Source organism: Sinocyclocheilus grahami, unplaced genomic scaffold, assembly GCF_001515645.1.
Source record: "Sinocyclocheilus grahami isolate Dianchi unplaced genomic scaffold, SAMN03320097.WGS_v1.1 scaffold82.1, whole genome shotgun sequence".
NCBI classification, from domain to species: Eukaryota; Metazoa; Chordata; class Actinopteri; order Cypriniformes; family Cyprinidae; genus Sinocyclocheilus; species Sinocyclocheilus grahami.
In genome coordinates this window covers 1807309-1822824 of record NW_015505261.1, presented here as the reverse complement: position 1 = coordinate 1822824, position 15516 = coordinate 1807309, and the positions used below count along the sequence as shown (strand labels likewise).

Below are 15516 nucleotides of genomic sequence, written 5' to 3'. Positions count from 1 at the left end.
CAAAACAGGAAAGGAAAGAATAATGATGGACCCATAGGAAAGCTTTGTCACCGGTGTGACTGCGCCATTACTTAAGGCTGCCATATTTAATGTACCAGTTTGACTGCAGAGCTCAGTAAAAATGTAGATCTTCTGCTTGTTGAAGAATTCGAGCTCATGTTTGCTCGAAACATTTCTCCTGCAGTAAACAGTGGTTTTATTGGGACTTTTGTTCTCTCTTCCATCTATTACATAGTTATTCTTTTTAAGTCAAAGGTTCATACTGTTACTCCCCCAAGTTTCTGGCTTTGAAACAGAGAGGTGTTGCCTTTTCATACTCTTTAGAGGACAAAAAAAATGGTTTCTGGATGAAAGAACTGGAAAGAAACCTTATGATTCTGGTCAGATTGTTCAATAGTTCTGTAACAAATTGCTTCGACGAACTGGTTTTGTTCTTGCAGTTGTCCAGATATAATAAGTTATAGAAGAGGTGATTTTAAGTGGCATAAGCGGAAAAGATTTGTCATCAGCAATTTTGAGTTTGTTCTTCCTTGATAGAGCTTGAGATCCTGAAGCTATTATCTCAGTTCTGCTTGATTGCTGTGTCTTGCTTAAAGGATGAAAAAGAGGCTGTGCATCCAACTAATGCTTGTGCTTATAATTTGAAATACTTTGCTTTTTGTAATACTTAAAATGGCTACTTAAATCAAGTTGCATTGTTCGTTTAAATTAGACATCCTTCTAGGCCCACATTATAATATTAATGGATGAAACCTTTCAATGCAACTAACCTGATCAGGTCCACATGGAATCTGCACCCTTGCATGTTCGTTTATTAAATACTAAAGCATATTTTCATTATACTTTCATCAACCAGTGTGTAGAACTCTCAATTTCATTTAACATATTTTCCTCAGGGTTTTAATCTATGCTGCGTTTTCCACCAGAATCACTGTGAAAACTTTTAACCTTTCTTGACTAACGATGTTAGTGAAATCTGTTTCCACTGTTTATTACGCTGCTAGTGTATGATTTAGCATTAGCTATGAAGGAGATGGACAGTTTGTGATGACTGGGTGGGGTTCGCGTGCTCAGAAGGGGTGTGATTTATCTGTGCAGGCAGTCTTCCAGTGATGTGGCTTATTCTCCCACTCAGTTCTCAGTGGTCTGTTGCTTAGTGGGCTGACTGCTCATCTGTGGACCAGAAACAAGCAACACTTTCCCACAAAAAGCTTTTCAATCCTGTCATCAGTTAAATTATAAACATATTTTTAACACTGTATTTACATGCCGAACCTATGCTGTGACACACTTCATTAAACTACCTGCGTGTGAGGTTGTGTTACGGTAAGAGAAATCGGAGGCGGCGTTCATCAGTTCAGTCTGGGCTGGACAGCCAGGAAATTCACTTCGGATTATTTTTGGACTATGCAAATTCAGATTTGCGTGACGGTTTTTTTTTTCCTGTTCTTGGGGAAATGAAATCCGTCAGGGTCAAATGTTTGATGTAATGTGCACATGTTCCAAACAAGATGATTTTTTCGAAATGACTAATCTGTCTTTCTCTCTGTTTTTATTGCAGGTCCTCCTGTAAGTAGATGTTGGTCCCTTTGTTGACTGGATTGTGGTAATGTGACCCAAACTCTTTGGCTTTCTGTGTATTTGTGTGTGTTTTGAGAGTGTGAATTTATCTTTCATGTGTTTCCTTATTGTCACTACTGATGGAGTGCTGATTACACGGAAGGAAACTGTTAGTTTAGTTTCATTCCGCCACACATATAAACACCCACACTGTCATCTGTCAGAAGAAGAGCTTGTGTTTTGTACTAAAGGTGAAGTGTGCACATTTTTGATGTTGAGATACTTTATAAAATCCAGTTTAATGTTAAGAGATTCTGTGGCTCTCTTCAAGCAATGCTCTTTTAAGCATTCTGAGCAGTCCAACATGACAACACCGACTCAACCAATAATGTGAAATAAGGGCGGGACTGTCCATTTGGGCAACCAATGACATACAAAGGGGGCGTGTTCTAGAGACTTGGACAATTCATTTTCCAATTTTGTTTGGTGGCACAAAAATGACACACGTCACCTTAAATCGCATGCCATTATCTTGGACATAGCGATGCATTCTTCTGGGAATTTGGCCACGGATATAGAAGACGACAGCACTGGCAGACATAGCCTGTTCAACTTTATATATCTTTTGAGGGGCTAATGTTACAGAATGAGGTTATAATGAGAAAGAAGGTCAAGAGAAATATATAGTAGAGGAGAAAAGAGAGTCGAGCAGTATAAAATTAGGTGCGGTTGGACAGCTGCGTCCCTGCAGTTAGAGAGAGAAGGTCGAACTTAAGTGATTAATGAAATACCAGCAGCCACAGATAAACAGTGGCCACAGAAAAGACTAATCTCGAATGAGATATATCTTAACCTTTTTCCTAGAAAGCAGTGAGATTAAATGAAGAGAAAATTGAGTCTTCTGGTGAAACCTACTGTGAAAGTGATCCCAGTAATCTCATGTTTCTCCTCTAACATTTTAGAAGACATCACTGTTTCAAACTGTTCTAAGATTAGCCAATATACCAAAGTCTAGAGTGTGCCTAAACCTACATTTTTGCAAAACATATCTATAAATATAGTTCATTACAGTTTCCAGCTGAAATTAACACTAGAGGCAGTAAAACATCAACAACTTTAACTTCTTTTTCACTGAAATTATAATTACAGGGGCAGATTATTGATTATTGAAGGCATATTTTTGCGTGGTTCCTTGCACAGTACTATGCTATGACTTCAAAACGCCTACCATAGTTAATGATTTATAAGCATCACATAACCAGCTCCATATGTATGGCTTTTCTGATGTGGTAAAGTTGCTTGGTAGTGCACCTGGCACAACGTACGGAGCACTCTGGTATGAGTCTGTGAAACATGTAATAATAAAACAGATCAAAGACTTGTATAAGCAATCTGAAATGGCATGTTTGCTTCAGCTAATACATTTTATCTCACATATTAGCTAAGTTTAGGGAATGGTTTAATGTAGGGGATATATTATTTTCAAAAGCAATGGAGCATTAACCTTTTAGCGCCATTCACCAGACATTTCATTTCTGAACTGTCATAAAATATTGAAATTTGAAACTTCCACATCATTGCATTCTGTTTTTATTCACAATTTGTACAGTGTCCCAACTTTTTTGGATTCGGGTTTGTACAACCAACATAATAAAATTCACCTATTTAGTTGTTAAATGTTCAAGAAGCTACATAGCAATTTTACGGAAATGTCACCACAGGCACGTTTTTTTCAGTGATCCTAGGTTGAAATGATCTGAGCTTTGCTAGTCACAATAATTTAACAGTACTGTACTTTTACTGTATTACATCAGTTGTCTTTTTATTTCTATGAAATTTTAGGAAAAACATCTTGAGATAAATACTAAATGAACTCCATTAAATGGATAGTTCACCAAAATAAGAAAATCTCTGTCATTTATTCATTGTTATAAAATATTCAATAATCATTGATGTTTATTATCATTTAACCTAAAATTTGGCATGACATGTCTTCATGAATGGATCGCTTATTTGACTTTTTAAGTTGTTTTTTATGTGAGTGTTGGAGCTCGGATGACTCTGTCCACTCTCCCTTTAATTCCCTTTTATTCTGTTTTTGGAGTGAACTGTTCCTTTAAGTCTCTGAGCTATGAAAGTGAAACTTATGAGCAATAAAATATCCCCGTGGGTGAGCAGGTTCCACAGCCCAAAAACTCACATACATATACGAACATTCCAACACCTGCTCATATAACCCATAAATTAAAGGCAAATTGAGGAGAACTGAAAGACAGGTGAGGGAACTGTCAAACAATGCTCATAGTCTGTTAACCAACTTAAATATTAAGTTGATATTTCTACTGTTGTCAACTAAGAATGTTTAGAGATGGTTAGTGAATTCTTTTAATCAAGTCAGTCTTCTTTAAACAGGTTTGGTGATCTATTGGCAATCAGTGTCAGTAAGTCTTTAACTTCAGTGTTTGTTTTCAGTAGAAAGAGTTTGACAAGCCCGGTGCCTGATCAATGGTCCTAGAGGGCTGTCCCATCACACTGACCTATGGCAATTCTTAGAAGAGTGCATACTGTAGATTATCTAACAAGAACACTAAGACAACACTCTTACTGATGTGATGGCAACTTTAAATCTTCACCAAATTGGCCTTTTCCTGTGTGCTGAAAGTGAATATGTTTAAATGCATAATAGCCTGTGGTTCTTCACAGGTCACCTCACAGGAGCATAGACTTTTGCCTGCTTTTGAGGCATGGCTGGCCTAACCCATCCTTAAACAATTAGTAGTGACAGGAAACATTTTACATTGACAGAAAGCACCTCAGTTAGTGTGTTGAAAACTCCTGAGGAACATCGCACTGGTCAGTCTCAAGTCTCTTGAACATAAAGATTGAAACACTTGGAAATTAGGGGAGGGAATCAGCAGAGACTTGTTGATAGAGTAATATATAATTTATGTTTAGTGTAAATTGTGAATATTTTACACTTTTCTTTCTTATTTATTTCTTAATTATCTGGAATGGGCTTTGTGAGTTTATATTTATACAGTAGGTCAGTCTGAGGTTGTGTTAAGACAAAGAGAAAGAATTAAGGATGCATGACCTCCACAATATATGTTATCTTCTCACAGATTTAAGGTACAGTCAAATTAGCAAATTTTCACAAAAAGTCCACTGTCTGTTGTCAACAGTGCCTGTAATAATGTACGAAGCACAGCTCACAAAGAAGTCACTTTCAAACCAAGCAGCTCTGCGTGACCAACTTGAACCCATTGTGAAATCTGTTTATTCCTATGGAAGTGATTGGATTTAGTCTTCAGACATTCGCAGATATACGGTAAATTTACACTGTGTCCAAAATTGCATACTTTCTGAGTAGGTACTTCTTTTGAATAAGTAATTACTTTACGACATTCTATATAGTATGAATGTGTGAAGTGCGAATGAGATCTGGACATACTACATGGTCATGTGGCCAACCAGCGTCAGTTAGGTCAATTCACAGCTGTTCACAAGCCCTGTCCCTTGGCCTCATGGGATAGTAAAGCATCCGTTGGATGCAGATTTCAGAAGTAGTAAGTCATCCGGTTATTTTCTGCCTTTTTTTAAAGAATACTATGCATACTACTCTTTTCACATACTAGGAAGTAGGCATATTTAGATGCCGGGTTAGAAAATCTCCAAAAATATTAAGGCACAACTAAAAATAAAAAGCCTTGGCATTGTAAGAACGACATAGTATTGTGAGGTAAAATATCATAATACTTTATGCTGTTTTGCTTAGCATAAAGAACAGCATAGTTAAATAGGTTTTCCCAAATTATATACTTGCTGAATTCAGCATTTTTCAGTATTTTTACTGCATGTGATCTGTAAGTGCCCTGTGTCCGCTGAATATATCTTATCCATGCAATGTTGGACTCTAGGGAAGCATTCACCCCCGTTTTCCCTGGGGAGCCCCTTCATTTACCCAGCAGCGCTGTGGGCTAAATGAGAGCCACATGTTCCCTGCTACCGTGGATCACAAATGAAGTGTTCTTCCGGTGGGTGACCTCTGACCTCGCCAGACGCTCCTTTGGGCCGGCCTGAGCAGCGCCCAGCAGGCCTCACTGGCCTGTTCCCACTCAGCACCTGGGCCTGCACCTTAGACCTGCTTCACATACTTCAACACGTTCATATACACACGGCACATGTAGACCAGCTCACTCGTACACACTACTAATCTCAGCAACATCCAGCGGGGATCTGTTCCTCTCTCTACACACCGCCGCTTATAAACACCCAGTCCAGCTGCGTCCAGCTCTCATATACATTACACCACTGCTCTGCCACATGTGTGCCTTCTGAACCTAAAGATCCAATTAATGGGCTTTCATTGTTTCCCACACACTTCAGCAGTCTGCATTCAGTGACACACACATTAGATTTAAAGGGAGTAGGCATGTTGTGATTGCCCAGTTACAGAAATTGAAAATCTTGTTTTTTGGACTCTTGCAGTAAAGATTGCAATAAATTATGAATGTATTAAAATTGTTTACTTTTAACAATAATGCTGTTTTATGTATATACTACTGTTCAAAAGTTTGGAGTGAGTATGATTTTTAAATGTTTTTGAAAAAAAAAGTATCTTCTGCTCTCCAAGGCTGAATTTATTTGATCAAAAATGCAGTAAAACATTGTGAAATATTATTACAATTTAAAAAAATATGAGTTTGTTTTAAAATATAATTTTATTCCTGTGATGCATACCTGAATTTTCAGCATCATTGCTCCAGTCTTCAGTGTCACATGATCTTTCAGAAATCAGTCTAATATGCTGATTTGCTGCCCAAGAAACATTTCTTATGATTGCAACAGTTGTGCTTCTTAATAAACAGCATTTATTTGAAATACAAATCTTTTGTAACATTATACATGTCTGTAATGTCACTTTTGATCAATTTAATGCATCCTTGCTGAATAAAAGTATTCATTTCTAAAAATAAATAAATAAATAAAATCATACTCCAAATAACTCAGGGTAATGATATTATAGCCCAACGATATTATCTACACCTAAACATAAACCTTACGCACATTTGTGTAAAAATCAGTGTTCAACAGGTTTCACTATATTAGTAAGGACATTTTTGAATAGTAAGGACATTTTGGACCTCACAAGTACAGTTCAAACTTTACACAGCACACACATGTTGGGAAGCATTTAATATACATAATAATTAAATAATAAAAAACACATATACATTTGATTGATTGATTAATTCTTCCTGCACTGATGAAAAAACACAAATTTATTTTTTTCATTGTTTTATTGGATTTAATTTTATTTTTTATTTGTTTGGTCTGAATGGTGTATGGTCATATCAAAACAGACAGACAGAAGAGTGCCATGGATGTTTTTGTCCGTCTGCAATAGTTTCCTCCCCTGGGCTGAGGCTTGATAAATTGCTTCCCTCTCCGCACTGTAGTCCAAGAGGAAAGCCAACACACACAAACACTAGTATGCACTTCCACAGGCTCATGAAATGAACTGTAAATGCATCATCAGATAATGAAGAGTGTCACGGCAGTCTTAACAGAAAGGATCTTTCTTTGAATGATCAAGCAGCTGTCAGGTTTTTACCACTAATCCTCTGCAATGAAAAATGTACACAGTTTTTTTTTTCACAGCGGAATGGTGCTCTGTGAAGGAAGTGAACTTGTTATTTGATTTGATTTAAACCAGAGCGATCTCCACAATCGACTCTGAAGTCAAGCATGAGATAAGGATTTTCAGCCAGCACCTTCATTTGTGAAACCATATGTTTCATGCATGCGTGGGCCTCTTAATGAACATCTTTTTTAATCAGACATGTGGTACTATTTAGTGTTCATGCTGGCACGAAATGCTTAGTATTAAATGCACTAAAATGATCTTACTGAAATATAAGTCATGATTAGTAATGACATGAACTGAATTGACTTTCACACTGGGAAAAAAAACTTGTATATAAACACCCTTAATAAAGACAGATTGTATTGAGAAAAATACAAAATAAAGATGACCAGACTATTGTAAAATATTAATATAATTAAGTTTTTTTTGTTATTCGTTTAAGCATAAACCACACTAAATTTATACTTAAAACAAGAAAAAAATAGGGTTATAAAGTTAACTTAATTTGAGATATTTTTTCTGAAAAACAGTTTTTATTACCGATATTTCTTCTGGAGTAAATGTGTCTTGTTTTAAGGGTGTTTATGTTTATTTTTTACTGGGACGATATACATTAAAATGATTTTCAATGAAAAATTGAAAGCCATTAAATAAAAGAAACATGTCATGATATTAAAAAAGATTTTCTGGGGTCCAAAGAAAATTCTGTTGTGAAAGCATTTGATGGTGTTTGCGTTTGTGGAATGCTTCTTTGGAGTGTTTTCCTGCTGCTACCTTTGAGCCTTGCCACAATGAAATTTAATGCTGGATCACAAAGTTCCTCAGGAATATTGTTTTCACTATTCAATACTGAAATTGTAAAAGCAGACTAAATTTCATTATGGCTTGGCAGGGTGTTGTGTTCTTCTTAATCAGTATTGTTGACTGGTTCTTTCTTTATTCTGTACCCACATTTCTCTCACCCCTTTTTCAGGGTCCACCTGGACGAGCAGGCTTTCCGGTAACTGTCTGATAGCGTGTCCTATTGTTTGTCCATCCGTCTGTTTGGTTTTCTTGCAATTTGCCTTTCTTTTGTAGTGTCTTTAAGAAGCTGTATCCAAACAATTCAACCTGAAACTTCAATATGAAAAATACTTAATCATGTATTTTGCAGTATGTCATATATACAGCTTCTTTATTTGGACACACTGAGACCTCCTTTTAACCAAAGGACTGAGGATATACAACCAATGTATGTACAGTAGTATTTGTAGCTTTATTTTCTAGCTAAATTTGAGCTAAATTTTCATTAAAAATTTAATTTAGAAATTTAAAAAAAGAAACAAGAAAAGTAATGATTAGTTATGAAAATGGTGAAGTGTTTCAGAGGTTTTTTTTATGACATTGTTCTTGTAAACTCAAATGATCTTGCATCCGTTGAAGCTCAAGATGCTCTTTAGATCCAAAGAACATGGTCATCAGGTTTCAGTCCATAGTTATGCTTGCAATATGATTTGTGATGAGTGATGAGATGATGAGTGGTCTCAGACTTTTAGACCCCACTGAACATCCCCCTAAACCAGATAAGCTAAGCTAGGTTTAATGTAACGAGTCTTATAGCTAGGCTCAGTGGACGAGTCTCTATTTCCTTCAAGTTAGCACACTGTATTTTTATACTTGATTGTATTCTCTCAGGCCCTTTGGTCTCTGTCTGGATCCACTCTTCCGAATTTCTCCTATAATTCTAATATTACTGACCAAAACTCAAACACATCTGTCTTTCATCATGGCATGCTAGAAGAATCCCATCTAATGTGAACTCTAGTCCTACCTGCCAATTATACCCTACAAACCCCCATCACTCATGACAGCTATTCTTGTGAAACTTTGCCATAAAATAATTTTTGCATACTTTTTGTTTAAATTGATGACAGGTCTGGTCAAAGTGTGGATGTGATCCCTGCCAAAGCTTTTGATTGATTACATAGTCAGGAAATTAAATGAAATGTTATATTTTCTTAGGATAGGGAAGGGTGGCAAGCATGTTACACGAAATGTGTCTATTAGATTAGTTCTTCAAAAAATATTGATATTGGCGTTCACGCCCCGTTGAACTATTAAGGGATACTTGTGGTTTGTATATTTAATCTTTACTGCTCATTCACATGTATGTATGACTATTTAACACTTCTGATTTTTAGTTAAGTACTTCAGGGCTCATTTGGAGAAGTCTGGAGTTTTTAGTGTACTTCCTGAAGCTATTTCTAATCTAAAGCTCTAGATGATTTTACATTCTTTCTATAATAGAAAGATTCTCTTTCACAATGACTCCTTTGAATACTGGCAGTACTGTATGACTTATAATGTGTGGCTTATACTGAGTATCGTACTTAATTTGAGGATAACAATGATATTACATAAATTATTTAAAACTATTTATTTTATATATAAAATAATGCATAAAATCATTAAATATCAACATAATTCTTAAACAGTGTACAGTATAAGCCATATTGTGGTAACTAATTAATGCCATAAAGCAGTATTACGTTATCTAAAATCAGCACCTTGGACAGAGCCAAGAGAATTCAGTCAAGGGACTTTCCTCTTGGGACATTCAGCAGCAGGCAGTGAATTAACTCTGAAGGTCAAACTAAATGAACACTTCTAATATGGGAACCTTTATCTTAATAACTTTAGTGCTTAGTAAAACAACTATGCACCAGGAAAGCTACAGTTCAGTACAGCACATTCATTGTTTTAGCAAATGTTTTGTTGACTTCTGACTTTCCCCCCCCCCCCCCCTTTTCCATTACGTGTTTCTCGAGTGAGTCGTCAGCAAGCTGTCAACGCTCCCAGACCTTCTTATACACTGACCTGCAACGTTAGGAATGCAAATAAAAACAGCTGTAGGAATGGACGGCCTTGCATAATAAGTCACTTCAACGTCGTAGGAGTTTATAGCCGTGTTAAATAGCGCAAAATGTTTGGAAATGCATAGGTCCAGGAGAATAAATGGTGTATCCTTTAGACCAATTGTTGTATCAAGATCTCAGGTTTCTACCCACATATTTCCATATGTTCGGATTTTCGCCTTAATTGAAAAAATTGGTCTAATTTTAAGTAGGGATAGGATAGCTATGATTATGATAGAATGGGATTCATAGTTTTTAAAGGGATGGTTCACCCGAATATGAAAATTCTGCTGTTTTTAAGACTTTAAGGCTTTCTAATGCTTTCCATGGAACTTAAAAGAAGAATATTCCATTGTTAATCCCAATGTTCATTATACGTGTATGGTGAGTTTCTGTCATTTTTCAAGTTTGAAGGTTTCAGCTTCCATTATAACTGCATGGAAAGCAGCACGGAAAAAAATCCTCAATTTCTTTCCCCTTTTGTTTTCAGAGGGAGAAAGGGAGTTATGTGGGTTTAAAGTGACATATGGGTGAATAAATTATGACAGGAAATTCATTTTTTTTGTGAACTATTCCTTTAAACCCTTCCAATAGGAAACAAACTGTCATGCTTCCACACTGCTGTCTCTTTCAGTCACTTCATCTGTCATATGGTCAGCTAGCAAACATCATCTTATGCAAGAACCTTGATTATGAAATTGGCCTAATACAAAATATGCTGCATTAACCCCATGCTTTCATTGGCATCATGTAACCACTGGTGATGCCTGCTGTCTGACCACTGTACATTCATCTTCGAATACTTGAGAAGCTGACTTCAAGCAAGTATTTGGCATGTCTGCATTGTCACCTTTCAATTTAACAGTACAGTAGGTGAATGCTTAGTAATATAGACATTTAGTTAGAATCACACTGGTCAGCTTAACTTTACTAACTCTTCATAGCCATACCATCTGAATATGCGGCTGAATGTCACTTAGTCACTAGCGGTAATAACTCTAGACTGTAGAGATTCAGTCTATCAGATTTATTGTTCCTGATTTTCCTTCTTGACTTTGCATTCACCACTAGGGAGACAAAGGATCAATGGGCATTCCTGGAAGAATGGTGAGTGATTTGATGATATGCACTAAGCCCAACCAGGTAGTCTGTAGTATATGGCTGTAGTCTTAAATAATTGGTCATCAATGCTTAGTGTCATGCCATTGACAACATTTATAACTGGACATTTCTAGCTGTAACTATATGACACCTTTATATTTATTGCCAAAGGTCACATTGATAATATAAGATCAGACTGAAATAAAGAGTAATGTTTTCTTTATATACAGAATCCAGTATCAGTGGTTAGTATCATTTCCTATGTCATTTTGACCTGTTTTAGCTTGCACTGTGAATGTAAGCATTCACAAACTTTCATATGAATTTCTTCCACAAGTTTATTGTAGTGTTTCAGCTTTTCAGCTCAACTATATAATATAAACCAAAAACTATAGCTTATTTATTAAGCCAGAAAATGTTTCCTATTTCATCACCGCCATTGATAGTTAAAAAAATGTCTGACTGTGAAGTCTGAAATAATTCATGGCCCCCCTGTCACATTTGAACAAGGGCTGAAGACCAGAGTTCTTTCTGGCTGCATTTGATGAGAAACCCTCTCTCCTTATTACTCAATTTGTCTTGGCTGCTCAGTTATGTGAAAATACTTTACTTGTTGAACTTTAAATAGAAAATAGACCTCAAAGAAGCCCTTTTGCTTATCAGTTACATTCTAAATGCTGAGAAGTCAAAATGTGCAGCCAAACCTCGAGGAGATCTTGGAAGAAACATTTTGGATATATATCCACAGAGAGACAATATGTACATATTCAAAATGAGAGAAACAGATTGGAAAACCACATACAGTTGTGAGCTCTGTTTTACCTCCTCATTCATAGGATTTGTGCATTTGGAACTGGTCATTTTTCAGATTAGCTCAATGCATGATATGTCGCGAAAGAAATCGGGTTCGACCAAAATCATATAGATGTCCCCCTGGAGCGTAGCAGCTACTCCTCATTAAACATTTTCAGTAAGAAACCAATAAAACTGCATTGTTCTCAAAGGAGAAATTCCAGACTTTTGACCCTTGTATGGTTGCATACTCTAAGCTCACCCTAATGCTTTCTCTTGAAAAACAATCCCTACCTAAAAGCAGGTTTCAGCAGTGTTCAGCTCAAACTGTGAGCCACAAGCAGAGCTTTCCATATTTCACCCAGTGTAAAGCTACATTGTGCTCCTTCACGCCTTATCCTTCCCCCCTCCAACCTCCTCCACTGACCAGTCTGTCTGTGAGAAAAGTTAGCAGCCCCCTCATCTACTATCCATTACTCCCCACAGGCCAGCAGTGTAACACTCCAGTGCTTCCGTTCCCCTGTAGCCTCCACCCCTCAACAACCCAAAATGCTCCAGTACATCAGTGTGTCCCATTCTCCCGACCTCCAAACACTCCGTCTCAGGCTGCTGCATGCCCTTGTCCTCTCAGAACCTCGCTAACCCAGGTTCCTCTCTCTGTCTCTCTCCTTCTCACTGTGCATGTGACTGTGTCTGCTGTGACTGACCAGGGCTTAAAGGGAAACCTGGGGGAGAAGGTAAGTGCAGGATGTTGGCCTGCATGTGCAGAATTGAGACTCTCTCTCTCACTGTGGGTGGCTGTGTTGATGAGGGTGGGGGGACGACCCGAACCTATTGCACAAATTGCGCAGGTATCATGATTTATATCAGGAAGGCTTTGGGCTTTATTTTGAACGGCCTTGGGGGTCACATTCGGAAGACGTTTCCCACAATGCTTGGATTACCTGTGTTTATTCTTGGAGTGCTCTGAAGTTTTAAGACTCCCCACTCTAGACAAAGAGATGTTTGGAATGGAGCAGCTTACGAAACCCTACCACGTCAAGATGCATCCAAAACTATTTAAAAGTTGTGTAGTCACTGAATGTGTCCTTGAGCCTGTATTTGCTATGAGTGAGCACACTATACTGGATTTAGTGCATTGAGCTTCAGTTCCTGTTGTGGCAAATGTGGTTTGAGCCGTTCTTAAACCAGTCCCTTTTGGCAGCTGTGCTCAGTGTTTGCACAAGCCAGCAGTTCTGCGGCCTCCCTTCATCAAGCTGGAATGATATGTAATGTCTGAGGCCGAACAAGCAATGTGAGGAGAAACATGTTCCTCATCCTTCACCATCACAGAAAAGTAGTGAAACTTCTGGATGGTTAACCTCACTTGCCAGCAAAACACTGGGGCTCTAAAGAACTTGGAAAGGAAATAAATAGTGATGTGACCACTGAGCCGACAAGTAGACAATATGCGACCTTGGAAAGACCCACCAAATTCTCATCCAGAATAATCAGTGGGCTTCCCTCCTTGTTTCAGGGGTTTACTTTTTATCCCCTCTTTTTAAATGTGGTCATGTTTTACCTTCCAGCAAGGGCTTCAAGTCTTGACCCAACAAATTTTGGGTGAAGAACTTCACTTCATTAGATATCAAAATAAACCCCCTCAAGATGAATGAGCACGCGAGCCCAGAAACTGGCAGCCTTAGCGCTTCAGTTCTTGAGCAGATAAATTCAGTTGAATCGTAATTGGTTGCATTGGAAAGCTCAAGCCGAAAATCAGGCGAATTGGTGATTGATTGGTTGAACTTTGCAAGAACTGCAGAACTTGAGACTGTGTATTCTTTACACAGAAAGGATTACTTGCTGAACGAAATGAAATCTGTGAAGATCGTATCATTCATTAGTAAGTCCAATCCTTAAATATCAGCAGAATTTGCTCCTGCTTTGGCTGATTGTATTTGGACTCTTTGTCCTGTACCCATTTCTAGCTGCCAAATGCTTGTAATGTAAGCCTATTCAAAGGGATATTTCTAGATCTTCGGTTGTCCTCTGCAAAGTTCTGTGGGTAACCATAAACCTTGGGGGCAAAGCATAAGTTCCTTTCCTTCTCCACAACCTGAAAATCAGTTTCGTACGTCACCCTTTTCATGCCCCAGTAACCTTTGTAGGTGATTCAAAAAAAGTGTTAAAACAAATACATCTCTATCCTGTGATAAAGTGGGCATCGATCCAGAAAAATTAAAAATTGTCCACAATTTGATGGATGGCTGGGTCATCAAAGGTGTCTTCCTGATAGGGTTTCACATGAGAGAGCTAATTAGGGAAAGTGCTGGAAACCCGAGAGCTTTCCTGTCTGACCACAGAGCGTTGCGGGATTGCGCTTGGATGTTTGGTGCAGTGCTGCGGACAGGCTGACACCGTGCAAATCACCTAGTTTGCGCCAGATAACCAGCCCGCTGGGCCGATTGCTGTTTGCTCAACAGTGATCCCTGACCCTCTCAACTCGCTGTCAAGATGTAAACTACGACCCTGAAATGAGAACCAGCGTCTGCTGACGTTTTACTTACAGACCGAAATACCGTGTTCACCTCTGAGCCACATGCAAGCACTCTCTGTGAGGCGGCTTGAGGCAGCAAAATAGTTATGTTAAACAGATGCTACAGGGTTTCAGAAAAGGTTTTTCTATTCTGCAGATACAATATATTCACTTATACGTTTGGCTTTGTGTACTAGGTGCAGTTTAGTGGATATCATTCTGTCTCTTTTCTGTCAGTTCCTCTCCTCACTATCTTTCTACCTCTCTATCTGTCCGTAGGGAGCGCCAGGAGAGCCAGGTCTGTCTATCATTGGCCCACGAGGACCTCCTGTAAGTGTTTGCTCTGTCACTGCTAAAACTTTTCATCATCTCCTTCTAATGTCAGGTCTCCAGAGTAGATACAGGTCATAGTGCAGATTTTTAGCAGCTTTTGGCCTCAATCCTTTTATGATTCCAGGGGTTCTTGGCAAAGGTTTCTTCTATTGTTTTTCTTCCCGCACTTAACTTACAGACCACCCCAAAATGAGCGTGGTGTAAGATAGATAAGCAGGATCAGTGTCATCTAGCACACTACTGTATGTGGAGCAAATCCAACAAATCTCTGCTAATCAAGACCCAATCTCTAATATGCACAAACAGGACGGGAATCCCGCAGCAGCTTGTATGGAAGCACTTACACTTCATCAGAGTATTTCGGGGCTGCGACTCCCACGTAATGATGCCAATTTGGAATCTCATCTTCATTAGCTAGAAGGAATGAAAACATCCCAGCCCTTGTCATTATAATCCAGACATTAGACGTGCAGATTGCGCTGTATCTGTTAATGAGTGGTCAGCCATCAGGCGAAATGGGGCTTGTCCCCAAACTGGCACTCTTTCCCTTTCCACGCATTCCACCCAGTAAGACAAAAGCGCCATGTTATAGCTAGAAGGAATGAAAACATCCCAGCCCTTGTCATTATAATCCAGACATTAGACGTGCAGATTGCGCTGTATCTGTTAATGAG

The 15516-nt window shown here is 38.2% G+C and overlaps 1 protein-coding gene across 18 annotated transcripts in view; it reads left to right on the top strand.

Moving 5' to 3' along the window:
* The window catches only part of LOC107586491 (collagen alpha-1(XIII) chain-like), a 112372-nt gene that overhangs the window by 52948 nt on the left and 43908 nt on the right, over positions 1 to 15516 (top strand). For 11 of the 18 annotated variants that reach the window (XM_016273882.1, XM_016273881.1, XM_016273875.1 and 8 more), the window contains exons 1-2: positions 11642 to 12731; positions 14789 to 14839. The exons of 1 other annotated variant lie outside the window; for it this stretch is intronic. In XM_016273882.1, coding sequence (XP_016129368.1) covers positions 12234 to 12731; positions 14789 to 14839 — 549 coding nt within the window. In that variant the 5' untranslated portion in view covers positions 11642 to 12233. Of the gene's footprint in view, positions 1 to 1564; positions 1570 to 8180; positions 8208 to 11172; positions 11209 to 11641; positions 12732 to 14788; positions 14840 to 15516 lie in introns of those variants that run through there. 6 more of the 18 variants (XM_016273874.1, XM_016273886.1, XM_016273878.1 and 3 more) reach the window with 6 other exon arrangements.